The sequence below is a fragment of the Crocodylus porosus genome, unplaced genomic scaffold (assembly GCF_001723895.1).
Source record: "Crocodylus porosus isolate Cpor-Errol unplaced genomic scaffold, CroPor_comp1, whole genome shotgun sequence".
In the NCBI taxonomy this organism is placed as follows: Eukaryota; Metazoa; Chordata; order Crocodylia; family Crocodylidae; genus Crocodylus; species Crocodylus porosus.
This window is the reverse complement of record NW_017728943.1, coordinates 22,662,099-22,689,514: the sequence shown is the minus strand read 5'-3', so window position 1 is coordinate 22,689,514 and position 27,416 is coordinate 22,662,099. Positions and strand designations below refer to the sequence as shown.

Genomic DNA, 27,416 nt, shown 5'->3' with positions numbered 1-27,416 from the left:
AGAAGTTTTGCTTAGATATTAGGAAGTATTTTCTCACTAGGATGGTAGTAAAACACTGGAGCAGGTTACCCAGACAAGTGGTGGTATCTCTGTCTTTGGAAGTTTTCAAAACCTGGCTAGACAAAGCCTTGGCTAGGATGACCTAGTTAGGGATAGTCCTGGCTTGAGCAAGGGGTTGGACTAGATGACCTCCTGAGGTCCCTTCTAATCCTAACTTTCTATGAAGCAGTCAGTAACAGCCTTGCACTAAGGCACAGGGTTTGAGACTTCTAGTGACCATCTGACTCCTGGGTCACATTGGGATCTTTCCATGGTTTGTTGCACCACGGAAGAGTTGTGGCCTGTTTGCTTGGTTACTGTAGCAGGGGCTAGGATGCAGCTCCTGCTAGACTCTGAGGGAGAGGCAGTACAGGTAGTAAACTCACCTCATGGGGTCTGGGAAAGCTGTGCTGCCTGGCACACTGGAGAATGCTGTGCGGCAAGGAACTCACCCTGCGGGGTCTGGGTGAGCCAGACTTCCCCAGTGCACCAGGGATAAGCTCCAGGGGAAAAAAATACTCACCCAGCAGGGTCCAGGCAAGCCAAGCTGCCTGACATGCCAGAGAAGGATGCTGGGGGGAGAGGAACTCACTTGGCAGGGTTCAGATGGGCTGGGCTTCCCCAGCACACAAAAAAGAATGGGGCGGGGGCACCAGGGACAGATGGACTGGAGCAGCACACCGGTTCCAGAGTCCAAGGAACACATACCTTTAGAGCTGGTGCTGACTGGCTCAGAGGAAGCCCGTGGGGTTTAAAAGGATGCTGAAAGGTTCATTGTTTGGTGTCCAGGGGAACAAAGGCAGTGTAGCAGGACTGGGAAGAGGACTCCACTGCAGCAGAGACTTAGCCAGCTGAACCCTAGAGGGACACAGGGATACTGTGACCACAAAAGAATGACCAACCCAACCCATTGAACAAGGTAACTAATGCTGGATGGCGGAGTAGTTGTGGGTGTACCCCCTAAGTCAGAGGGATGGGGACACATGGAGAGAGTGTCCAAGGAAAAGGAGGAGTATACCTGCTTGACTCGCACTTGCAGGGAAGCAGTGAGGAAGTCCAAAGCAGTTACAGAACTCAAGTTGGCAACAAAGATTAAGGATAACAAAAAGTCCTTCTTTAAGTACATAGGGAGCAGGAAGAAGGCGCAAGGTAACATAGGGCTGCTACCGAATGTACTAGGGCAACTCATAACTGATAGGATGGAAAAAGCAGAGCTCTTAAACAATTTCTTTGCTTCTGTATTCCTGAACACTGATACAAATACACCTCCCAATGAGTCTTCAGTCTGGAGTGTGAGTAATAGCAATCCACCAATGGTTAGCACTGACCTAGTGAAGGGGCACTTGGAAGGGCTGGATGTATGTGGGCCCTGATGATTTTTACCCAAGGGTACTAAAGGAATGACATCAGGACCCGGATAATTATAAGCCAGTTAGCCTCACCTCTATTCTTGGCAAGACCTTAGAAAAAATCATAAAGAATCACATTTGCAGGGGACCAGTGAGTCACACTATGGTAAGGGGCAACCAACATAAATTTATAGCAGGCAGATCCTGCCTGACCAACCTGGTCTCTTTTTATGACCAGGTCACAAAGTGCTTAGATATTATTTACCTGGATTTTAAAAAGACAGTGTTGCACCCAATTCTTCCACATCACAGCTACTCAGCTTGCTCGGATCTTTTCACAGTAAGGTGTGTGAAAAGCTGGCTCACAGGACGCACCCAGAGAGTGGTGGTGAATGGGTCAGTTTCTCCCTGGAGGGATGTGGGCAGTGGTGTCCCCCAAAGCTCTGTCCTTGGATCAGTGCTATTTAATATCTTCATCTGTGATTTGGATGAAGGTGTTGAAAGCACCTTGTCCAAATTTGCAGATGACACTAAACTATGGGGTACAGTTAACATACTAGAGGGCAGGGAAAGAATTCAGGCAGATTTGGACAGACTGGGGAAGTGGGCAGATAAGAATAGGATGCAATTTAACAAGGATAAAGGCAAGGTGCTCCTTGGGGAGAAAGAATCTCCGACACCTATAGACTGAGGGGGACCATCCTGAGCACCACAGCAGTGGAAAGAGATCTCAGAGTCCTGGTTGATGCAAAAATGAACATGAGCCACCAGTGTGTAGCGGGACTAAGCAAGGCTAACCACACTCTTTCTGGCATTAGCAGGTGCATCACAAGCAGGTCTAGGGAAGTGATAATTCCCCTGTGTGGCACTGGTAAGGCCACAGATGGAATACTGCATCCAGTTTTGGGCGCCGTACTTCAAGAGGGATGTGGATAACCTTGAGAGGGTCCAGAGGAGGGCTGCTCGTCTAGTTGAGGGCCTGCAGTAAGACCCTATGAAGACAGACTGAGGGACCTGAATCTCTTCAGCCTCTGCAACAAAAGGCTGAGAGGCAATTTTGTGGCTGTCTACAAACTCATTGGAGGGGCCCAGCAGGGAACAGGGGGCACTCTGTTTACCAGGGCACCCCTCAGGGTTACCAGAAATAATGGCCACAAACTGAAGGAGAACAGATTTAGATTGGACATAAGGAAGAAATTCTTTACAATGAGGGTTGCCAAAATATGGAACCGGCTTCCAAGGGAGGTGATGATTTCCATTATCTTGGAGGTGTTCAAGAAGAGATTGGATAGGCTTCTGGCTGGGGTTACTTAACCCCAGCACTCTTTCCTGTCTGGAGCAGGGGGTTGGACCCGATGATCTGTCAGGTCCCTTCCGACCCTAGAAATCTATGAAATCAAACCCAATAGGAAACGGGGCATGAACTGACACCAGAGGTGGTGTTAGCCTTGAGGGACTCTCAGATCGTTCAGGCAAAGGAGGGATTTGCTTGGAGGGACTGAATAAATGAACTGAATAGCCAGGTTCAAGCGAGCTACAGGGAGCTGAGCTGGACCTCCGAACTCAGGTTCTCAGTTTTTCTTCTTGAGAATGTAATACAAACAAGGGGGTGAGAGCCTGTTTTGTTGGCTTTTTTTTTTTTTAGCACCCCCAGGCAAGGAAAAGATAGCAGGGGGAAGTTAGATCCCCTGTGTACCTGCGTTACAGCTAATTAGGTTATAGGACATACACGTGGGATCTACAGAACCGCCTAGTTGAGGATCTTGGAGAGAGGTGGGTAGAAATCTCACCACCCACGATCTGCCAATCCCTGAGAGAAGGAAAATGGCTGCAGGTTAGGCTTGAACTTCAAAGAGAGAGATCTGTCTAGAGGGGAAGGCCACCAATGCTTTGTGGAGTCAACAACTGAATAGGGCCACAGAGAAGCTGAGATCCTGTGACTCTCACTCACTGTCAGAAGAGAAGGATGACTCGTCACCTGAGAGGAAAGGAACAAGGTGTAGAGGTGGTGGAGCCCTGCCCTGCAGAGGATCAATCCTCATCAGTCTGACCATTACTCTAGACACCATCCATACTCCCACAGAACAATATAATATCAAGATGTGGCAGGAGAGAGGGAGTGAAGATGAGGCAGAGGTCCTGGTGATTTGGAGCAGGACAAAAGTGAGGCGAGTGGACCCACCTGCTCACAGTTACAGATTGACCAGAGATGCTCACAGCTTTTTCCTCATTCTGGGCAGAAGACACCTTTACCTTGTTATTGTTCCTTATGGAGGCCATTAACGCAGGAGCACAATCATCACATGGCTTTGCAATGTTCGGTACTCACAAGGATAATTTAAACTCTTCATGGCCTTCAGCAACACAGTAGAAAGAACTCCCCTTCATGCCCCCCTAGGCAAAGGCTCACCCTTCTTGCACCAGTCAATGCAAGAGGAAGCAAGTAGAGCTTAGAAGCAAAGAAGGTGTAGCCCTCACGACTCCAAATTCTACGCTGAGGTATGCCTAGTGCATTTGCCAAACAGCTCTGTTCTAGGGTATAGCCAGAAGACTGAACTTCTACAGCATTAGCTTCTTTCCCACTGGTCTCTGTACTGAACAGGAGAACTAGTGCTGCCTCCAGCCAGCCTATATAAAGACCTTCATTTGTGTGCACTAATCATTATGTTGGCAGGAGCTCCTCAAGGAGCCCAGTCAGCAAGAGTTGTGTGTGGAGGCTCGCATATTACAGGAAGGGAGGCAAGTGGCTTGACTGGACAACTGCTTGCTTTTAAAGGATGAGGCTGACTGGTCTGTAGTTCCCTGAATCCTCCATCTTCCCTTCCTTAAATATGGGCACTATATTTGCCCTTTTCCAATCATCCAAGACCTCTTCTGATTTCCATGAGTTTTCAAAGATGATAGCCAATGGCTCTGCAATCACATCAGCCAACTCCCTCAGCACCCTTGGGTGCATCCCATCCAGCCCCATGGACTTGTACATTTCCAGTTTTTCTAAGTAGTCCCTAACCTGTTCTTTCAGCACTAGGGCTGCTCACCTCCTCCCCAAACTGTGCTGCCAGGTGCAGTAGTCTGGGAGCTGCCCTTGCCTGTGAAGATGGAAGCAAAAAACACATTGAGCAATTCAGCCTTTTCAGCATCCTCTGTAACAAGGTTGCCTGCCCCATTCAGTAAGGGACCCACACTTTTCCTGATCCTCCTCTTGCTACCGACATACTTGTAGAAACCCTTCTTGTTACCCTTTACATCCCTTGCTAGCTGCATCTCTAGCTAAGAGGTCAAACAGGATCTCCGCACCATGAGCCAGAAATGGCTTCTCAGTGGGGCTTTTCTCTGCCCAGTTTCTCTAAGCCTCCATCCTCAGTTCTTCTCCAAAAGGTACAATACTCCTTTGCCTACTCCACACACAGACTCTCCACAATCTCTTCCTTGGAAGCAAAAAATGGGGAACACTCAGTCTGATATGCACAGGGTGGAAACAAGGATACAGCTTTCTGGAGAGCAGGACACAGCAGCTACAGGAAGGGTTTAGAAAGCCACTTACTTATGTCACGCATCCTTACCAGCCAGGTCTGTTTTCCACCCCTAGTCTTTGCTGGGCCTCCTTTCCTCTCCTTTGGGTTTCATGAACTTGGCCCCAGGAACAATTGATAATAAGCACTTCTTTTCTACACTGATTAATGTATATCCCAGCAGGAACATAGGCCCTTGTTTTTGGCCCCCTGAATTACAGGTTACCAAGCAGCATGTGCCATGCACCTGAGGACCAGGAAGAAGTAGCTTCATTTAAGGGAAGGAACTGATTAACTCAGGTGGGAGTACAGGGAGAATCAGCTCTAAAGGGAATCCGGGGGAAGGGACAAAGGAACCTTTGACTAACTCCACCCCATCCAGCAGATGCCATGCTCCCCCATCACTCACCTGGTGCCCCCAAAAAGAATAATCTTGTCCCCCACTCTGCAACAGCACTGTCTGCGGCGCGGGCATGGTCCTTTCCCCTTTGGCTCAATCTTCCTCCAGGAAAAAGAGACTGAGGAGAAACCCACAAGCCTGTCACATGAGTGGGCCCAAGCCTAAGCTCAACAAAAGCTCAACAAAAAACCTTATCCACCTGATTACAGGTATTTATTTATACACTGTGACAAGCCTACAACTTAAGCAGGTTAGAATTTTAAAATGAGGATGTGCTGGACTGACCCTTCAATAGCCAAACCTCCTAGCATCCTACTAGACCCATTTCTTTGCAACCCGATCATCTTTCTTGGTCCACCTTTACTGTAGGGAATGGGGGGGGGGGAACTCCTTTAGTGATGGTGCATAAGGAGTGTCTATTCCAGGCACAGAGCAAGAAATTCTCATTTGACGTCAGACAGGATTTCTGGAGGAGCCACTTGATAAGACAGGTGTTATGGAATCTCCCTCTGAGATCCCATTTAGGTCATATGCATGCTCTCCTTAATGAGAGATCTGAGGAAGGATCCTGGAATGGGTTCACCTAGCTGGGTATGCTGCTCCTGATTGCTTATGGTAGGCAGCCAAAGTATCCAGCCCTCTCCCCTGCCTCAAAGTACTCTACCAAGACCAAGCCAGTCTGTCCACATACTTAGAACTCACTACAATCTTAGAACTGTCTACAATCAGCTGAGGTTGCTAAAGTTCATACTTTGCTAGGCAGCAGACTGCAGCTGCTTTTTTGGGAAAAGGGGCAAGACAACCATGAAATCGAGGAGCAAAAGCCCAGCTAGCCTCCCTCCTCCAGCACTTGCTGAAGCATAATTCCAGCTTCTTCTCTTAGGCAGGATGCACGTGGATCTAGTGCCCTCTTGTGGCATCTGCAGTAAGTGCAGAGCCCATCTCTCCAAGAGCAGACAGATCAAACAGGTCTGCCCTTTTGAAGATGAAGGCAGGGTAGATGGCCAGGGCAGGTTCTCTTTGTTCCAGCAGTTACCTGGAGATTGAAGCCTGTGGAAAAACCACTGAATAGCATAAGGCAAGGATGAGCTGCCCTGAACAGCTGCTTTACTGAGGTTCAGGTGCCACTCAGAAAAAGAGTGACTTGCCCAGGGTGAGACTGAATTCCACTTGCTGGCTCAGCTGTCTGCTTGGATCTCAGAACAGTAGTTGTCAAGAGGAACTATTTCTGATGGTCTGCAGAAAATGACCTTCAGTGCCTTTTGGGGATGCAGTGTTGGGAGGGGTCTTGTTAAGGTCCAAACTCCACTGTTTTCCCTATTGAAGCTGTGATTCCCAGCAGGCTTGTATTCTCCAGAGTTCCCCTGAGCTACCAATCACTTCAGGACCTTGTCAAGGAGAAGCACAGTATAAGGCAAGTCCCACAACTGAAGGTCATTACCCTTTTCTATTCTGAGTAGAAGGATACAGTCAGCATTATTACTTTTTCCTACGATGTCAGTTTCAGGAGGAATGGGGCTCACAAGAATATAAGCAGGTTTATATCCATTATGTAAACAGGATAATGTTTCACTGTTGAAGGGACCTCCAGATTTTTGTTGTACATGCTGGTGAATACACCCCAATATGCACATGTTTGAGGATCTTGCATACCACCATTCAAAAAAATAATTAGAAAATGTTAGAATCTAAATACCTGGATCAAATTTCCAGAGATCGTGGAAGTGTCTATTCAGACGTGCATTGTAGCCACCAAATACATACAACTCCCCATTGTAGCAGACTGCAGGAAGTAAGGAGACACATCAGCACACCCATGACAAAACCCAGTCTGTGTCTCCCTATAGCACCAAATATAGAAGAATGGGTTCAGGTGCTTTCCCTTACTGCATGCCACCTTCATGTTCAAAGCAGAGTTTATCAGGGGTGCTCAACCCCCAGCCTATGGGTTAAATTCACTGCTTCCCTCTTGTTGCTTCCTGCTGTTAAATTTCCAGAACCCTGGGGAGCCCTGGGCTCTGCATATTGGATCAGGCACCAGATCCCAGAGTGCAGGGTGGGGCAGGACAAATATCAGAGGCCGGGCAGGACTCACATGCTGAGCAGGACAACTCACATGCCGAGTGGCTCCTCCTGCCTTCAGGGAGCACTGGAGTAGGAGGGGAATCCAGCCAGGAGTTTGTCTCCGTGTCAAACACTTTTATCCGGTTACAGTAGATCTCATTGTTGGAGTGAAAGGGCCCAAAGCGATCTGCTCTGCCACCAAATACAAACATCTTTGTCCCTATGATGGTGGCTGAATGGAAGTCTCTCCAGCGAGCTGGCGTACCCTGGAATAAATAGACAAATAAATAAAAGGAGTAAAAATGCAGGCTTCCCAGAGCTATGTGAGAGTACTGAAATTTGGCCTTGGTGGCCTAGCACAGAGATGTGTAGCCAGTCCACAAAGAACTCACTCTTGCAGATTCCAACCAAGTGAGACAGAAGTTGTGGAGCAGGAATGTGCAGTATCCCTGAAGGGTAGCAGACATGAGGGGTCCTCCACAGGGCAGACTAAAAAACAAATACTGACCTTGGCTGAGATTAGAGTCCATATCATGCTATTGGTGTCCAATTTGTGGATGTCATTCGAAAAACAGTCAGCCTGGAAGACAGCAGAGCAGTCTAGTTACCAATGGATTCAACAGGCCAAGACCTAATTGACTGCAGGAAACTAGGAGGTCCTAGAGACCTGGAGCTTCTCTTTGGAGACAGAGCTTCTGTATAGGGGAATCAACAGGACCCACATCTGGAATTAAATTCATTCAGTGCACAGGATGATCAGTCCCAGGGAATAAGGCAGCTGTTCATCATTTCTTATCCCCAGTATTCTTTATGGCCCCCAACCTTGTTAACTGGACACAATCCAAATCCTACACTGGATATAGAATTAGAAAAGCCTAGGAGACTGATATTATGGAGTTCTATGCCAATGTTTCACAGTACCTGAGAGGGGTGAGCGTAATTTCCCTGAAACTCTACACATAGGAAAGTGAAGTGCAGGACTCAAGCCAAGATGTGCAAAGTCATTGCTAGTTTTAAGTGTCCTGACAATTAAGTGCCTATTCTGAAAGTTTTCAAGGATGCCACGCCATGTACAGCCCTCAGGGAGTTCAAACTGTATCTCCAAGAGCTTGGCCCCAATCTTGGCACACTGGGCCTCCAGGTGATAAGAAAGTACTGCCCACCTATGAAATTCTTAAGAGAAGTACTGGAAAGTCTGTGGCTAAACCTAGTTCTTCTGAATCCCAGTGTAGTTTAACTGCACGGGTTGCCTTTTCTTTCTGCAGTTCTTTGTCTCATTCAGTAGTCATTTCAACCAGCTACAAATAAGGTAAGAGAGTTACTTTTGCAACACAACACTGCCTCATTCATTGTCTACCCTGTGCAGGGAGTGAGAAGCTTCTGTAGCAAAGACAGTATAGACAGTAGACTGTAGCATAGACAATGACTGTATAACGTTGAGCATGCATTAGAGGGAGAACTGAAGCTGCATAGGCAGCCTCATCCTGACATTATCCTGCTTAGACTATTTGAGTTTGACCTTTTTAAATAAAAAATGGACAAGCCCAAGAGTCCTGTGTATAGTCAGTCACCGCTACACATAGGGGCTCTGAAGACCTTTCATTCAAATCCACAGCACAGTCTCTATCATTTGAGCCTGGGGTTAAGTCTCCTAGCTAGCAAGCAGTAGCAGGCTGTTATGCAAATGGACCAGTGTAGAAACAAAACAAGTTTGCTAATACTGAACACAGCTCAGGTTACAGACTTGGCACATATGTTCTGAGCCGTGTGTTTAAATGGGAAAGACTTAGGTTCACCACCGAGTCCTAGCTGCAATCTCCAACTCTGTTAGAGGCAAGTTAATGCAACCTTCCCTATAAGAAAGAGGGGGCAAAGGACAGGATTATGTACCCCTGTCCTAAAAGAGAGAACTTGTTCAACAAGGGTTTATGCACAGAAAGATCAGTTCAGATAAGACTTGAATATCTAGTCTTCTGCCCTCCAATCAGTGCAAACTGCACTTAGGCTAAAGGCATTTTAATATGGGAGGGCAAACAAGGAGATGCAAGAAAAGAGCTCAGCAAGCCTTGGGTACATGTGTAGGACAGGTGAATGTTCAGCAAATTAAGCAGCATAATAGAGACTGCATCCTACTGCACATATTCAGTAACCAGGACTTCCTGTGTCTCACTTCCTGGCCAAACCTAGGTGGATTTTTTCAGGGACAGCAAGCAGGACTTTACCTTTGATGCCAGGATTTCATCTGATCTCATTTAAAGATTCTGACATTTAGATCAGATGAGCTTGCCTCGTTAAAAGTTTTTCCTTCATTTAAAGTTACAAAGCTCTGAATTTTTCTTAAAACCACGTCTGAAAACTTTTTTTGCAGGGTGGCACAGGAGAGGGATGGAGATGGTGGAAGGAAAATGTTTGGCTTGAAGCAGAAGCCACATCTGGAAAGGTTCAGCCTAAAGGACAAAAGAATGGCAAAATTATAAGCAGGGATGAGAACATAAAATTTTAGTCCATCTTAAATATGGACATCCATTTGCATTTCAGTTACTAGAATGCACTAATGAAAAGTAGGGCTCCCCAATCATCCTTCAACCTAGATTTCACCACACAGGGACACAGGTGCATCATACTGGAGTCCACCTACCAGCTGCTCATAGCCTCCAAAGATGTACATGCTCTTTCTCAAGACACAAGCTGAGTGACCATCTCTGGCTCCTGGGACCATTCCAGACACCTTCGGAGTGAACCACTTATGTGTACCTAAAATAAAGGAAGAAGAACATTAAGAACAAACAAGACAATAGATCCAGAGATAGAAAACAGAATGCACACAGCTCCTGAGAAACTCCTTCAAAAAGAAGAGAAGTTAGCTTCTCTTCCTGCAACTCAATTATGCATTACTTCTCAGTTTATCAGAGCTTTTTAGCAATCACACCAAACTGCTCCGTAAGAGTGGCCAGGGCAGTCTGAGATTCTGGCTTCTTTACATGGTGGAAGTAAGTAGCAGTCTAGGCCCTGCTGCTCAGATCAATAAATTTACTGTTCAAAAGTAACTGGTTATGTAAATGAATCCTTACTCACTGCTCCCTACATTATTATTGCTTTTTTTCCATTACAGATTTGACCTACTGCTGTGAGAGCCTCTTCTTCCTCCTGTTCCACGATTCCCTGCTACCTTCTATCCACAGCACCCTTAAGCTCATCTGCCTCAGTCATATCCAATTCTGACAAATTCCTCTATAGTTAGCAAACTTTGGCAACTGACTTAACTCAGGGGATCTGCAGGCCTAGTTAAGTGTTCCCCATGCAGGGCCTCATGAAGCTCACTGCTGAGCTCATGCAGGCACCTGTTCTGGGAAGCACAGCACAGATAAGCCTTGAAGCAACAGGAGACCCTTTGCTGTTGCAGGCTGCCAGCAGCAATGCTTATTTGAAAAAGTGGCAAAACTGGAATGTGTTCAACATTCTCCAGGAGCAGAATGTTTCTGAACTTGGCTTGCAGCCACAACTATCTGACCAGACCTTGGCTGGAGCTGTACTTAGGGGCTTGCTGCAAGGTCAGCATGAGCCCAGGGGAGACCAGGTTTAGCAAAAGCTCTCTTTGTTCATACCAAGATTTCTGCCAAGCCTGGGGCTATTTCCAAATCCTGTCATACAGTAGCAGACAAAGCTCAGCCAAAAGCAACAGGTCATAAAAGACCTAGGACATCTAATTTGGTCCATACCTGCACCCACACCCTTGCAGGCCTCTGCTCTCCAGAGTGAATAAAGCACTGCTGAAGTGTTTCATGCAGCGTGGTTTCTATCACTTGCCTTGAGCAGGAAAGGATTAGCAGAGTCCACTTTCTAGGGCTGGGAAGGAATGAGCACAAGTGTATATGGACAGCTGTGCAAGGGTTTGGACTAGGACTACAGTCTGTGGACTTTCAGTCAATTTTCACTTAACGCTTGTGCTAAATGGCTTCAGCTGGCAATTAGGAAAGACCAGCTGCTACCACAGGTGCTTCATAACCATCCTGGACTGATGGTAATACTGTTACTTCCAGTTGCCAGTCACAGAAAAATCTCATTGCTATCTTAAAACAAACTGGGAAACTTGCACTGAGCCTTTCACCACGCATGGAAACCCAGTCCTTAATCTTTCATTTGCTATATAACTCTGCTTGTACTTATTTCTACCCACTCCTCCTCTTGCTCCATACTACTCTTCCTGCTGTGGGCTTTGCTTGTTGTAGACTAAGGGTGCATGTGGAAGAAAAATCTCCCTCTCCTAGAGCACCAGGCTCAAAATTTGCTCTTTGCTCAAAATTCACTTCACCCTCAAGGCTTTTCAGCAATAGTTAAGGACAACAGCATCCCTAGAACATGTAAAACTAATTTTAGTCAAGACTCAAGAGGGAACCTCAAGGAACACAATAGGACAAATATTTTATTTTTTTTATTAGAAAAGCATTCAATAGCTGTCTTTTATACTTTAGAATATTTCATAGATTTCATAGACATCAGGGCTGGAAGGGACCTCGGAAGATCATCAAGTCCAGACCCCTACCCCAGGGGCAGGAAGTCAGCTGGAGTCGTAGGATCCCAGCAAGAAAAACATCCAGGTTTCTCTTAAAGCCGTTCAAAGTAGGTGCTTGAACCACCTCCGCTGGCAGACTGTTCCAGACCTTGGGGGCTCGGACAGTAAAGAAATTCTTCCTTATGTCCAGCCTGAAATGGTCTCACAGGAGTTTATAACCATTTGCCCTTGTAATCCCTTGGGGCGCTCTGGTGAACAAATGTTCCTCCAGGTCCTAGTGAACACCTTATAAACTTATAGATGGCCACCAGGCTGTCCTTGAGCCTGAGCTTTTCCAGGCTGAAAAGTCCCATGGCTCTAAGCCTCTCATCATATGGTCTATTTTCCTGACCTCTGATCATGCGTGTGGCTCTCCTCTGGACTCTCTCAATCTTCTCCGCATCCTTTTTGAATTGTGGAACCCAAAACTGGACACAGTACTCCAGCTACAGCCTCACCAAGGCCTACTACAGTGGGAGGATGACATCCTGGGATTTAGTAAAGAAGCATCTATGGATGCAAGCCAGCGTTTTGTTTGCTTTACTGGCTGCAGCATCACATTGAAGGCTCATGTTCATCTTGTGGTCAATCCTGACCCCCAAGTTGCTGTCGTCCATAGTGCTAGTCAGCGCAGCACTGCCGAGCCTATAGACATCCTGCAGGTTTTTCCTCCCAAGGTGAAGAACCTTGCATTTTTTGGTGTTAAACCCCATCAGGTTCTCATCTGCCTACTTACCGAGCCTGTCAAGGTCAACCTGGATTACCCCCCTGTCATCAGGTGTGGATGCTTTACCCCAAAGTTTAGTATCATTGGCGAACTTAGCCAGTCTGCTTCTGACTCTAATGTCCACATCATTAATGAAGAGGTTGAACAAAATAGGACCAAGGACAGAGCTTGAGGGACCCCACTGGTCACAGGGCACCATGACGATTGACTTCCATCAACCACCACCCTCTGGGTCCAACCACGGAGCCAATTCCCCAGCCAGCGGATCATGGTGGACCTGAGGCCTCAGTTGGCCAGTTTTGCCAAAAGGTGATCATGGGATGCCAGGTCGAAGGCTTTTTTAAAGCTGGTATACAGAGAGAATCAAATGTGTAAACACATTAGCCATTCTTGTTACTCTTTCAGCCAGTGCTAGTCACAGACACCCTTTCAAATATGTTCCCAATAAAAGGGCTGATTCCTGGCCTTCTATACTTACTCTCGATCATCTCTTCATGGAGACAGAGTGACACAGCACAACAAAGCTGTCATTTTTGCAACACCATCATAAAACCAACCAAGAGGGAGGGAAGGGCACACACATCACACAGATCACTCAGAGCAGAGAAAGGGTAAGAATCTGGCACTTACTGACATCAAAGGCATATAGCACATTGCAGGCTCCCTCGGTGTCATTACGGCCGCCCCATATGTAGATGGTGTCATCAATTAGCACTGCTGAATGTCCATATCTCATGTAGGGCACCTCCCTCACGTGGTCCCGGCTATTTGTCCACACTGGTGGCAGCTTGGTCCAACGCAGAGATACTGAAAGCAGAAGCCTTGGTGTTATTTGGCTGATTTGCCCAGCTTATACAAAACATTAAGCTGCTCTGCATGCTGGATTTTAGCACAGGTTTGTGACTGAACATGCACAAGTAGAAAACTTCACAGCTCAGCTCTTCCACAATGATCTACAGTAGTAGACCATTAATCAAGGTTAAAGAGTTAACAGCACTGAACCAGAACCACCACCCAAATATGAAATCCTCTGCTGATCAGTTGGTCTACAAGGCCACTCGGGAGCAAATGAAAGTAAGCAAGGAACATCATAAAAGCTAAAACAGTCAACTTCTTCAAAGTATACTGGAAAGAACCTTACCCTGGCAACTTCTAATTCACCAAACTTTGTCCACTAAACAAAACACATACATTCAATATTGAATCACTTCATTCAGCCAGTCAAAAAAGGGGAAAAGAATCAAGATAACACATACATATAAATTGTTTCAATGGACAGAGCTTATCATTAACCGTTAACACATACCAAGCATGACAGTAATATGCTCAGTATGGGGAATATCTGTGCACACGTAAATAATGTTCCCCAAAATTAATAATTGCATAAGTGTACAACCTGTGACAAGTAGTTTAATTCTTTCCAGCACCTATTGCTTGGCATTTTTCCCCAATAAATTAGCTGCTGCCGTGCTACCCTTTTAGTTCCTCAAACTTCTGGTCTTAATTTCATTTAAATGAATTGTCATGTGCACATATTATCTCAGCTAAAAACTTTGCTCCAGTATACTTTTCCTACCACCTCAAACTATAATTCAACATAAACCTCTTACCTTCAGGTCTTGTGAAAGAGAACCCAAGATGGCAAAAGGAGGATTAAAGAAACAGTACCAAAGTTGTCGTTATACCCACTACACGTACATGCTAAAAAAGTACTTGTCAGCAGCTACAGATGCCCAATAGTAGGTAGAATGACACAGCAGTCTCTAAAAGGGGCAGTTTACTTGTATTAATAGTTGGATTTTAGTTTAGGCAGTAGGTTACTCCTGTGGTTAAAACAAGGTTAAACCACAGCTGTTAAAAATGACTGATCACCTCTTGCTTTAGGCATGAAGTTTTTCTACTTAATGAGACTGCTGAGAAGAGTATTACTGGCAATACAGTTATGTTCTCTGATGACAGCAGAAAGAATACAGCCATGGGTGCTACTGTTTTAGATACTGAGATTGGTATCCTGGCTCTCCTATTTGGTTGCTGGTATATAGCTACAGCCATGGTTGTACATCTAGAACTGCAATCCTGTTACTAAACAGATATACTTTATGAAAGATGATCCTCTGCATCCAACTGACTCTGCAGCTAAAGTAGGAATATGGTAACATAGTTTCATAGTTACACATGGCTCAAACCTTAAGACAAAGGATACTCTCAAAATATTTCTCTACCTGCTAACTCTAAGTATTGTCATTTTGTCAGTTCCCTCCATCTGGGACAGAGGTAGCAAAAAAATACTAGCAATCAACTGATTTGGCATGCCACTAACAACATGATAACTTACAATTTATAACTGTAGCAGAGTGCCAGGTCTCAAAAAGATGGCAAAAGTTTCCCTATCACAGGCCTAGATGTCTATTTGTGCACCCATGTGTATCTAACTCAGAGAAGGTATCCTGCATTAAGGCAAGAGACTCTTCTCCTTCCTTGTTCATAATCAGGGCAAAGGTAAAGTTCCTGAGACTCTTGGAGTTACCGAAATTATCCAGTGTTCGGGATGTGCTGTAGAATCAGTAAACAAGTGAATCGGAATGGCACAATGACACACAGCAGATTCCGAGGCTGAAAGCCACCCATTGACCCATGTGCACTTTCTTTTAAGGATACAGAGTTCACACAGAAGGAACAGATGATCCAATTCTGCTTTAGACTATGGATCCAAACACTTGGAATTAACAGTGGATCAAGAAGAATGAAGTTTGGGAGGTGAAGCAGAAGTTAATCATTTCCTTTTATCTGCCCATCTGGCAGAAGTTCTAGAAAAAGAGGTAAGAGGCTAGCCCCTTCTGGTCTTGGGGCTCCTGAATCTTTCCAGATCCAAGACAATTTTGCAACTGGAGTTAGAGAGATAAATTTGGAAACACCATGCAGATCCAGGATAGTCTGTCACCTCCATTCTTCCCAACTGCAGAGGTGAATTCTTTAGTCTTTAATTGCAACCTGGTACCTTGGTATTCAGCGCTGCCCACCATTACTTGAGTTCTTTTTCACTGAACAGCTGCCTCTGTACACCACATACTGTATTTCCTTGGATAAAAAGTTCCTGAGTCTAAAGTTCTCATTCACAAGTTGGTTGAGAAGCCATGTTCCCACAACACCCTGAAGCCTGTTATATATTTCCCTGCCCTGGGAATGAATATGCTACAAACTAGGCATTATGAAAGCAAACACCCTGCTCTATGGTTGAGAAGGTACCAAGTGCACAGGTCTAATGCCAGAAGAGCTAGACAGGAGGAACAGCATTTGAGATCCTAGTTCTTCCTTTTGTGGCCATGAAAGTCTTGCAGAATAAAAGTAACGTGCAAAGCTTTAACACTAAAAATTCATAACATTAAATAAGCATATATCTAAGGAACTGGACCGGTTGCTACAAGCAGCTGGCAGACACTAAAGGCATTTTTTACTGGTCATTTACCATGCCAGGCAGCTCAATACTAAATACTGTACTACTCCAAACCAGTAGCAGTGTAGGTTCATTAGAACCATAGAAAATTAGGACTGGAAAGGACCTCAGGAGGTCCAACCCCCTGCTAAAAGTGGGACCATCCCCAACTAGATAATTCCAGTGAAGGCTTTATTTAGACGGGTCTTAAAAACCTCCAAGGATGGAGATTCCACAACCTCTCTGGGTAACCTGTTCCAGTGTTTTATGACCCTAACATTTTTCCTAATATCTAACCTAAACTTCCCTTGCTGCAGTTTGAGACCACAGCTCCTTCTTCTGTCATCTACCACCACTGATAACAGTCTAGCTCCATCCTCTTTCAAACCCCCTTCAGGTAATTGACAGCCGCTATTAAATCCCGCCTCAGTCTTCTCTTATCCAGACTAAATAAACCCAGTTCCCTCAGCTTCTCCTCAGAAGTCACATACCTAAGCCCCCTCACCATTTTAGTTACCCTCTGCTGGACTCTCTCCAATTTGTCCACATACTTTCTGTAGTGAGGAGCCCAAGACTGAATACAGTACTCCAGATGTGGCCTCATCAGTGCTGAATAGAGGGGAATAATCACTCCCTGTGCCCTGCTGGCAACACACCTACCAATGCAACTCAGTATGCCGTTAGCCTTCTTGACAACAACGGCACACTGCTGGCTCATACCCAGCTTACTGTCCACTGTAATCCCCAGGGCCTTTTCTGCAGAGCTGCTGTCCAGCCAATCAGCCCCCAGCCTGTACCGGTGCATGGGATTGTTCAGTCCTAAGTCTGGACTTTGCACTTGTTCTTGTTGAACCTCATGAGATTTCTTTTGGCCCAATCCTCCCATTTGTCTATGTCACTCTGTATCCTAGCCCTACTCTCCAGCATATCTATTAGCTTGGTGTCAACTGCAGACTTCTTGTAGGTGCACTCTATGTTAGGGGTTCCCAACCCTCAGGCTACAGCTGCTGGACCCGGAGTATAAAAAAGGGCTGGCTGCTGCTCTGCAGTATGCTGGTCACTTCTGGTCTGCTGTTTGCCAGTCCGTGATCACTTCTGGTCTGTGGTCTAAAAAGGCTGGGAACCACTGGTCTATGCTATTGTCCACGTTGTTGAAGAAGATATAAACAAAACTGTCCCCAGGACTGACCACTTGGGGACTCCACCTTATACCCACTGCCAACTAGACATCGAGCCATTGATTACTACTCTCTGAGCCCTATGTTCCAGCCAATTTTCTATCCACCTTACAGTCCATTCATCTAGTCCATATAGCTACTCCTCGCATAACATCGTAGTTACGTTCTTGAAAAATGCAACTTTAAGCTAAATGAGATTAAGTAAATCCAATTATATCACAGTAGTTACCTACTTGTAGGTGGTGGCCAAACAATGTTATAACCGAACATCATGCAACTCTAAATGAGTATGTTCTCTAATAGATCAGGGACGTAATAATAAAACAAAGTTAACTGGGATAAGGTTAAGTAAGGAGTACCTATACTTCCTTAGGTCACCTCCAACAATGTTGTGGGAGACCATATCAAAAGCCTTGTTAAAATCAAGGTACACCACATACACCAGTCTCCCTGCATTCACAGTGCCAGTCACCTTGTGAAGGCAATCCAGTTGTTCAGGCATGACTTGCCCTTGGTGAATCCATGCTGCCTGTCACCACCTTTTTCTCCAAATGCTTAGAAATGGATTCCTTGAGGATCTAATTTATGATTTTTCCAAGGACTAAGGTGAGGCTGACTGCTCTGTAGTTCCCTGGATCCTCCTTCTTCTCTTCCTTAAATATGGGCACTAGATTTGCTCTTTTCCAATCATCCAGGACCTCTTCTGATCATGAGTTTTCTAAGCTGATGGTTGATGACTCTGCAATCACATCATCCAATGCCCTCAGCACCCTCCTTTGGGTGCATCCCACCCAGCACCATAGACTTATATATGTCCACTTTTTTCTAAATAGTCCCTAACCTGTTCTTTCACCACTTTTGGCTACTCATCTCCTCCCCAAACTGTACCGCCAGGTGCAGTAGTCTAGGAGCTGACCTTGGCTGCGAAGACTAAGGTGAAAAAGGCATTGAACACTTCAGCCTTTTCTGCATCCTCTGTCACTAGGTTGTTTCCCCCATTCAGTAAGGGACCCATACTTTCCCTGATCTTTCTCTTGTTACTCACATGAACAACTGGTGCCTCCTGACACTGGGGGGGCACCATTTGTAGTCGGCAGGCAGCGGTAAGCAGGGGCCACCTGCAGACGCTGGCGACAGCCAATCTCGGGGGTGGGGAGGGCATGTGTCTCTGTGTCTCCCCTATGTGTTACCTATGGTTACTGACGTACTTGTAGAAACCCTTCTTCTTTCCTTTCACATCCCCTGCTAACTGAAACTCCAGCTGTGCTTTGGCCTTCCTGACTTCATCCTTGCTTGTTCAAGCAATACTCTTATACGCCTTCCTAGTGGTTTGTCCAAGTTTCTGCTTATAAGCTTCTTTTTTGTGATTTAGTTTACTGAAGAGTTCCCTGCTAAGCCAAGCTGGTCTTCTGCCATACTTGCTAGTCTTCCTGCACATCAGAATGGTTTGTTCCTGCACTCTCAGTACGGCTTCTAGAAAGTACAACCAGCTCTCCTGGACTTCTCTCCCCCTCAGACTGGCTTCCCAGGGGATCCTGCCCCCGAGTTCCCTGAGTGAGTTGAAGTCTGTTTTTCCAAAGTCCAGGGTCCTTACTCTGCTTCTCTCCATCCTTCCCTCCCTCAGAATCCTGAACTCAATCAGCTTGTGGTTGCTGCTGCCTAAGTTGCCATCCACTAGTACATTCCCCACCAATTCTTCCCTGTTTATCAGCATCAGGTCAAGAAGAGCATGACCCCTAGTTGGCTGCTCCAACACTTGCATCAGGAAGTTGTCCCCAGTACTCTCCAAAAACTTCCTGGATTGCCTGTGCACTGCTGTATTGCCCTCCCAGGAGACGTCAGAGTTACTGAAGTCCCCCGTTAGAACCAGGGCCTGTAATTGGGAAACTTTGACTAGCTGTTTAAAGTGAGCCTCATCCACCACTTCCTCCTGGTCTGGAAGTCTGTAGCAGAGTTGTCAACTGTGGGTACACGGCGGCAGCTCAGAGAAGTGCAGGTACTTGGGAAGTAGCAGCGCGGGGGCAGGACCGCTGCCATCCATCACTCTGCATTGCCACCATGTGACATTTCCCTGCGCACAAGTATCCCTGCTTTTCTATGCCACCAGCTTTGCATCCGGCTGGCCGGGGGGGAAAGGGGCGTTGCTGACAGCTGGCTGGACGTGAAGCTGGCAGCGCGGAGAAGCGGGGGTACCTGGGAAGCAGCGGCGTGGGAGATGAGGTCGCCACCACCATCCATCACTCCATGCCACTGCTGCTGGGGAACGTATGCTGCTTTCCCACGCTCAAGTATCCACCCTTCTCCACGCTGCCGGCTTCATGTCCGCTGGCCAACAGCATCCCCTGGCACGTGGCAGCAGCACAGGGAGCTCGCATGCAGTGGCCGCCCCCACCACCATCTATATGCTCAGCACTACCGCCATGCACTGCAGGGGAAGAGAGTGCTGACAACCGGCTGCATGTGAAGCCAGCAGCATGGAGAAGCAGGGATACTTGGGTGCAGGAAAGCAGCGCTGGGCGGGCCACCACCACCATCCATCACTCCATGCTGCTGCCAGGCACCACTTTCCTGCACCCAAGTATCCCTGCTTCTCTGTGCCGCTGGCTTCATGTGCAGCTGGCCGTCAGCACCCCCCCCCGCCACTGGCACGCAGCGGTGGCGCTGTGTGTATAGATGGTGGCAGGGGTGGCTGCCACGTGTAAGCTCCCTGTGCTGCCACAGTGTGCTGGGAGGAGGGGATCCTGATGGCTGGCTGGATGCAAAACTGGCAACGCAGGAAAGCAGGGATACTTGGGCACGGGAATGCGGTGCCTGGCAGCAACAGAAAGCGTATACATGGCAGTAACAGCCATGTGTGAGCTCCCCGTGCCGCCGGCTCCATGCCTGGCTGTCTGTCAGCCTAACACTCCCTCTTGTTCTGTGTCCAGAAGAAGTACCCACCAGGAGGGGTACTCTGCTTAAAAAAGGTTAAAAAGGTCTACAGCAAACCCTCACCACGACATCACCCTTGTTGCTCTCTCTTCTGACCCTAAACCGGCCCATTTCCAGTTTCATACTGGAGCTCTGAGCAATCCTATGGCTTTTACATAAAGTGCAACTCCTCCTCCTCTTCTCCCCTTCCTTTCCTTCCTGAACAGTTTATACCCATCCATGACAGTGCTCCAGTCCTGTGAGCTATCCCACCAAGCCTCTGTTATTCCAATCACATCAATGTTCCATGACTATGCAAGGACTTCCAATTCTTCCTGCTCTCTGCTCGTTTCCCAGGTGCATTTGTGTACAGGCACCTGAGGTAACTAGTTGATTGCCCTGAGTTCTCAGAAAGTACAAGAGCGCCTCCCCTGTTGCCCCACTTACCTCAGGGTTTTCCTTAATGTAGCACTGTGAAAGACAGCCATTTATTCTGTCCTCAGAACCTCACTAGGGTGGCTACATTTTTGGCTTCACGTTGGCACACACAGAGCAGTACGGTGTCTTTCCACACAGTGCAGTGCCACCTAGTATTGTAAGGGATTAGCACAGGCATGGCCCAAGATCGCTGCAGCACCACACCCCTTTGATGTTTAGGAATTGAAAGAGAGACAGGAAGGCAAGAGAACTCCAGTGAGCTCTGCTAGTAAAGTTTCTATCATAAAAGCTGTACTCTGTTGGTGCATCCCATAAGCAGCGCTGTGTAGAGAGTGTTCTGAGGATAACTTGCAAGACATGATTAACAGGAAGCCAAGAGCCTGGGATCATTCCCAGGTTCACATGGCTTTTACCTTTTGCAAGCGATTGATCTCCTAGTTCCCTAAGTGCAAGTGACAGGATTTTGGAGGTATAAAAAAGAATTGTTCATTATTCAAAGGATGTCAACCACCCTTGAACAAAGCTTATCATGATGACAACTCTCTCAGACTGCTTCTCTATTAGAAGAGGACTGGTGACATGCTACTAGTCCACTCTCCATTGACAAATCAAGTGCTCTACAGAGTGATGAAGGAACCTCTTAAGGCAATGACTTCAACCTTTTTAGATTCAAGGCTCTCTTCTAAAACGTTGCTGAATTCGGCAGCATCCCATTAAAATACTAACATAAATATACTATGAATATTATAATATAAATAGTATATGTGTATTATTAATGAATATGTTATTAATTGATTGGATCATCATATTATATTCATCCCACTGCTACCGCTAAAGCCACACAGCTCCTTTAGAGCCAGACTGGGAAGTGTCTGTGGCCAGAGCACATGCTCTTGTCACAGCCTTTTCCAGTCTGAACCTGCATGGTGTCTCCTAGAAACAGAGGCACATGGGGCAGGGGGAACTGTCCTGCACACCTCTGTTTTCAAGAGGCAAGTCAGAACAGAACCAGGAAGAGTCTGTGTAATGTAGGCAGGCATGTCTTTATTACAGCTCCAATGTACTTCCCAAAAACAGGCACACAGGGCAATTTCACCCCACAGTGGCAGCACCAGTATTGGGATCACAGCACCCCGGCAGGTTTTGCAGCACCCTGGTTAAGAAACACCACAAAGACTTTTGAGATCTATGGGTATCAAGCTACAGCTTTCTCTCAATGCCCACCTGTTATTCCATCTTGGATTCCTGGTACACCCAGCCACCTCCACCCTCCAAAGAAGTCTAGTTTCAGTCACTTTGTCCTCACAACAGCACCATCCTCCATTATGCATAACCCTTAAGCTGGAGATAAAGCTTTGTACCTATAGGTGCATCACATAACAGAAGAGATTCCATCCCCAAGAATCAGTGCTTTCAAAGCTCCATGAGAGCTAGAAGGCTGCTTTGGTTTGGTGCCTTCTTAAGCAGCAGCAGGCATAGTAAGCAGACCAGCCAGAAAACTTGGTTTAAGAGAAATGGCAGTTTGACAGAATGACCAAACAGTTGTGACTTGCAAATCCCAATCTGTGCTTAGTGCTCTTACCTGCATTAAACACATGGACATCAATCTGCCGCAGAGTCTCGTAGTCTTCACCAGAGCAGTACCCACCAAAGGAATACACTTTGTGTCCAACAGCCACAGCAGCATGGTTCACTCTTCGGGGCCCACCTTCCAAGTGCACTGTCCACCGTAACATTCCTTTCTGTGAATGATCCGTCCTTCAAAGCTGGGGACACTCCAGCTTCATATCCAAAAGGCTGCCTCCATGCTGTCCAAGAGCCACCTAGTTCTGTGACAAACAGAATGTAATGCTCAGTAGAAGCATCCCAAACCCTCAGAATCTCCCAATGATCCCCATGTGCTACATTAGTGGCACTCAACCTCTGGGCTGAAGGCCAGATCTAGCCTGGGAAGCCATGTCATCCAGCCTGCAAGATTCACCATGGGTCTGGAAATTTGGTGGCAGGAGAGTTGTGGCAGCATTAATTGCTGTGGGGAGCCCCACAGGCTTGATGATATAGCCCTGCATGCTAGATCACTGGTCTGTCGTAGGGTTGGCTCCCGCATGCAGGGCCAGCTCCAGCGCACAGGTTCAGGCCTGCAAACCAGTCCATGCCACTCATCAGGCCCACAAGGCCAGATGCAAAGGAAGCCTTCCTTTCCCCTGAACCAACAACCTTCTCTTCAGATTTTATTTCCCATCTGGATAGAGGTGCCTATAAAAATCTTCACAACCTTGTTTGAAAGGAAGGCCAGCATAGGAGGAAGCTTCTTTAAGCACTGTAGAATGGAGTAAAGATACAGTTCAACCCACATCAGTCTCAGTGAAGAAGGGGATCTGAACTGCTCAGGAAACAGTAGTATGAGTTACTGTGCAGTGATTAACTTAATGTGCAGTAAGTACAGTGCATTAATGAACATGTAGATGCACCCAGTATGTACTTATCTGAAATTAAAATTCACAGAGATAGTTACACGTTAGTCTGAAGTCAGGCATATGGCACAGCAGGGTAGCACTTTACAGACTAAGTTGTTCAGGGAGGCATGAGCTTTTCTAGGCTACAACCTATTTTGTCAGATGCTGTGAATGGTCCATAAACTATATCAGTGGTTCCCCTCCCCATGCCTCTAATTAGCCACCAAGGGCCCCACCACTTACCTCTGTTTGGCTATAAAGGATGCCAGTCATATCACCCCCGCCACTGACTGGTTGTGAGGACTATCATGTGGCTCCGCCCTTCACTGGCAATTGGTGGAGAGGAGTAGGACCACATGACAGGCAGCCCTCCCAGCCAGTCAGCAGTGAGGGGCATGGTTGGCAGCCATTTTGCTGGCAGCTCTTTCAGCAGGTAAAGCCTCCTCTTCTCTTCCCTGCCCGGCTGCCACAGCTTGCTCTGGAGAGCCAGAATTTTCTTTTCAATAATTTTTTTCCCCCTGTGAATTTTGCAGGCAATGCCAGATTTTGCAAAATCACGACTTTGGTAGGTCTCTACTAATATGTAGTGCAGTTAAAAAAACAAGTTATGGGAGGACTAGAACTTCAACAAGCCTGGAAAAGGGAAGTCAGTATAGCCAATGCACACTGTTTATGGCAGTTGCAATGAGATTCTGGGTCTTGGAGCCTTGCTTGGTCTCACACAAAATATTCAGAGCCACAAGGAAGATGGGGCTGCACATTTTGAAGATGGCTCCAGGAGTTCTGGAACTAAAGCATATTCCCCACCATGGTATGGCAACCATCAGTCCTACTGGGTCATGGTGTATGCAAGAGAGGTCACCCAGACCTTCAATACATATGCCTAGGCAGGAATATGGAGGAGTGGAGGCTGTCCAGACCTTCCATTCCCCCTTTAGGCCTTTGAGAACAGAATCCAAAGGTCCCGACTGAGTCCAGATCTTAGGTGCCTCCATGGCTGCAGTTGTATAAGTGTTAGAGGTGTACCAATACATTGGTCCAATATAAAGAAAATTGATTGTATTGGAAAAATTGGCCTAACATGGTCAATAATTTGGCCAATAAATGCCTGCATGTGCGCACAGTCGCAGCACAGCATGCAGGCAGCGAGAAGCACAGCCCAGCAGCTTGGAGACCAGCATGCAGCTGGTAAGTCTGTTGTGGTGAAAAGGGAGAGGGGATAGAAGGGGCATGGGGAGGCAGATTAATGCCCCCTCCAGTGAGGGGGAGGGAGTGGGGCAGGGACTGGGGTAGGCAATGCTAAGCTGGGGTGGGTCACAGGATGGAGCCACAGCTCATCTGGAGGGTGCAGGGAGGTGGGCACTGCCACTGTGCACACCCCGGGAGAACACGGGGCGGGGGGACTCATGAGCCGCAGGTCTACACGGGGAAGGTGGGGAGGGCTGCAGCTATGGGCTGGGGCCAGGGCTGTGCCAGGCTCTTCCCAGTGCAGAGTGGGCCTTGAGCTGGGGCTGTGCTCAGGGCAAGCAGCAGCAGTGCTGGAAAGGGGGCTATGGCAAAATTTGGGGTGGCCAGACCCCCCTAAGTTGCCCCCTTCCAATGCCACCACCATCTGCCCTGAGCACAGCCCCGGCCCAGCCCCCACCAGGAAGAGCCCAGTGCTGCCTCAGCCCCACTCTGCAGCTGCAGCCTGCCTTGCCCTGTGCAGATCTGGGGACACATCTGCCTGCCCCCGCCCCCCCGGATGTAAGGAGGGGCAGGAGCTGCTCCCTACAGCCTGCACACCCTGGATTAGCTGTAGCTCTGTCGCATGCCCTGCCCTGCCCCAGCCCCACTCCTCCCTCACCTCAGGAGACATTGATCTGCTCCCCCTCACCCCCATGTCCTTTCCCTCCCCTCTCCCCTTCCACAACAGACTTACCAGCTGTATCGGAAATTGGATCAGTATCGACCCCCAAAATCTCTCCTGGTGCACCCTTAATAAGCATCCAGGAATCAAGCCCAGATCTCCTGTGGGGCAGGCAAGAATTCTACCACTGAACCACAGGCAACTCCAAGGCACAGTCCCACAAAGAAGCAATTTTAGAATTTGACAACTGTTGGTCCTTCCAGATAGCAGTGTATACATGAGAAGTCACCCAGACCTTCGATGCATATGCCTATGTAGGAGTTTTGGAGGAGGGAAGGATGCCTAGACTTTCCATCCCCCCTTTAGGTCACCAGAACCAAATCCAAAGGCTAGACCGGGTCCAAACATTTGGTGCCTCCATGGCTGTATTTGTATAAGTATCTGGGAACTGAACCCAAGTCTCTTATGTAGTAAGCAAGGATTGTACCAGTGAACTACAGGGACTCCAAGCCACAATCCCGGAGCAATTCTCAATGAAGAACAACACTAATTATTTTTTAAAAATGTTTGCATTAAAAATGCACCAAAACTTTCAGATGCCCTAAAAATCTTAGCTATGGGATGTTTGCCCACATACTTTTCTCATATCCTTTGATTATCAGAGGCTGATAACAAGGGATCCAGGTTTTCCATTCACCATGGAAAAACACAATAAAACATGGATTTTCTCTTTTTAAGGACAGAAACATGCATTTTCTCTTTTTATGATAAGAATTTCTTTAAAGGAGAAAAACATGGAAAATGGTGGGTTTTCCCTTGCAGGCTGGCAAAGTTCCATCCTGCAAGGAGCCAGGGGGAGTAGGAGGAGAGTGACCAGGCAGAAGGCACCACATGCACGTGTATGCAGGCAGCATGGAGCAGCTCCTTGCAAGGTAAGTCGGGGGTGGGGAGGGAAATGAGGCCCTCATAGGGAGGGAGGCACGGCTGGGAGTGGTGCCCAGCTGACACAGTGTGTGGACCTTGGGGCCCAAGGCTGGGGCAGGAATATGTGGCTGTAAGGTCTAGATGGAGAGGGGGATGGAGCTGTGCGTGGCTTGTCATGGGGGGGAGGGGTGGCAGGGGGTTGGCTCCCCACTACTATGCATACTCCCAGGGGAGGGCATAGGGGGGCACATGACCCCCAGATTTGTCATGTGTGGGGGACAGATACAGGCTGGAGGTTGTGGGTTTAGGGCTCCCTGCCCTGTTGCCTTCCCCACAGAGGCCTCCATGGCTCAGCATGGGAAACCCAGTGTGGTAGGGTGGGTCAGGAAGGGGAGGCTTGGTGCCATCACCAGGAGCCCTGTATGCTATGCTGAGGCGTCTCCTGCCTGCCTGGCACCAGAGGGGATGACAGTGTGGAGTTGTCACCCACTGCTGCCAGGTGGGCAGGGAACGCTTCACCATAGTGGTGCAAGGCTCCCAATGGCAGCTCCACGCTTCCTCATCCTGCCCTGCCACACTGGGTCCTACCCACTGGGCTGCAGAGGCCCCCAGGAGCAGGGTGGGGAGCCCCAAGCCCACAGCCACCAACCCACATCTGCCCCTACTCATGAGCTCCACTCCAGCCATGCCACCCACGGCAGGGGGGGAGGAGCCAGGCTCCATGCTGTGCTCAGGGTGCGGCAGCTGCCGCTTTCCATGGGCAGCAGCCAGGGCTCAGGCACTGTGGACCTGGGCCCCTGACCCCATAGCCGTGGCAGCTGTGGGCCCCCTCCAGCAGGGCTTGGGGAGTGGCAGGCTCCAGGTGGGGATTTAGGGGCACCAGCAGGGTCAGGGGGACTGTAGGTTGGGAGTGAAGGGCAGCAGCAGTGAGGGGTGCTGGCAGGGCCAGAGGGCTGTGGATCAGGAGTGAGGGGCAATGCTATGGGCAGGGCATCAGTATATCAGGTCTGATCAGCACCACGGAGTGAGATGTGGGGCGAGGAATGATATATTTAAATTTTTAAATATATCAGTAAAAATTGTGTTTGACTGATACTTATAGAGAGGGAGAGGCATTTCATTTTAATTGCAGAAAAATGTGGATCTTGGGGTTTTAAAATCAGAGAATTTGCATTTTTTTAATCAAAGAATTTGTGATTTTTTTAAACAGAAAATCAGGATCCCTGATGATAACTGTCCTCCTAGATGCTCTTCAGCTACTCGAGTCATTAGCAACCCATAACCTGTTCAAGACAAGCAAGAGATGCATATCTGAATAACATATCAAGAAATAATTAGCAAATGTTCAAGAAGCATGTTTTCCCCCTTCAGTTCTGACCATCACACTTTACTAGTTTACCTCCATACCAGCCTCTCCAAGTAGAAAAAAGGGAGGAAGGAAGACCCAGGAAACTATAGGCCAGTTAGTCTTACCTCGATCCTAGACAAGCTGTTCGAGAAAATTATGCTGGCACACACCCAGAAGGGGCCAGCAGGGGACTGCATGCTTAGGGGCAACCAACACGGGTTCATCAGTGGCAGGTCC

The 27,416-nt window shown here is 47.6% G+C and overlaps 2 protein-coding genes across 6 annotated transcripts in view; both read right to left on the bottom strand.

The window, feature by feature from the left end:
- PPP2R5D (protein phosphatase 2 regulatory subunit B'delta) overlaps nt 1-27,416 on the bottom strand; it is a 1,176,261-nt gene that overhangs the window by 1,070,349 nt on the left and 78,496 nt on the right. The window lies entirely within an intron of this gene.
- Nucleotides 1-27,416, bottom strand: part of KLHDC3 (kelch domain containing 3) — a 51,771-nt gene that overhangs the window by 16,829 nt on the left and 7,526 nt on the right. For 3 of the 5 annotated variants that reach the window (XM_019549009.1, XM_019549011.1, XM_019549008.1), the window contains exons 2-8: nt 22,185-22,431; nt 13,274-13,450; nt 10,003-10,118; nt 7,873-7,944; nt 7,396-7,630; nt 6,997-7,083; nt 5,310-5,418 (exon numbers count right to left, since the gene is read on the bottom strand). In XM_019549009.1, the coding sequence (XP_019404554.1) occupies nt 5,310-5,418; nt 6,997-7,083; nt 7,396-7,630; nt 7,873-7,944; nt 10,003-10,118; nt 13,274-13,450; nt 22,185-22,338 (950 nt within the window). In that variant the 5' untranslated portion in view covers nt 22,339-22,431. The remainder of the gene's footprint in view (nt 1-5,309; nt 5,419-6,996; nt 7,084-7,395; nt 7,631-7,872; nt 7,945-10,002; nt 10,119-13,273; nt 13,451-22,184; nt 22,432-27,416) is intronic. The other 2 variants (XM_019549010.1, XM_019549012.1) reach the window with 2 other exon arrangements.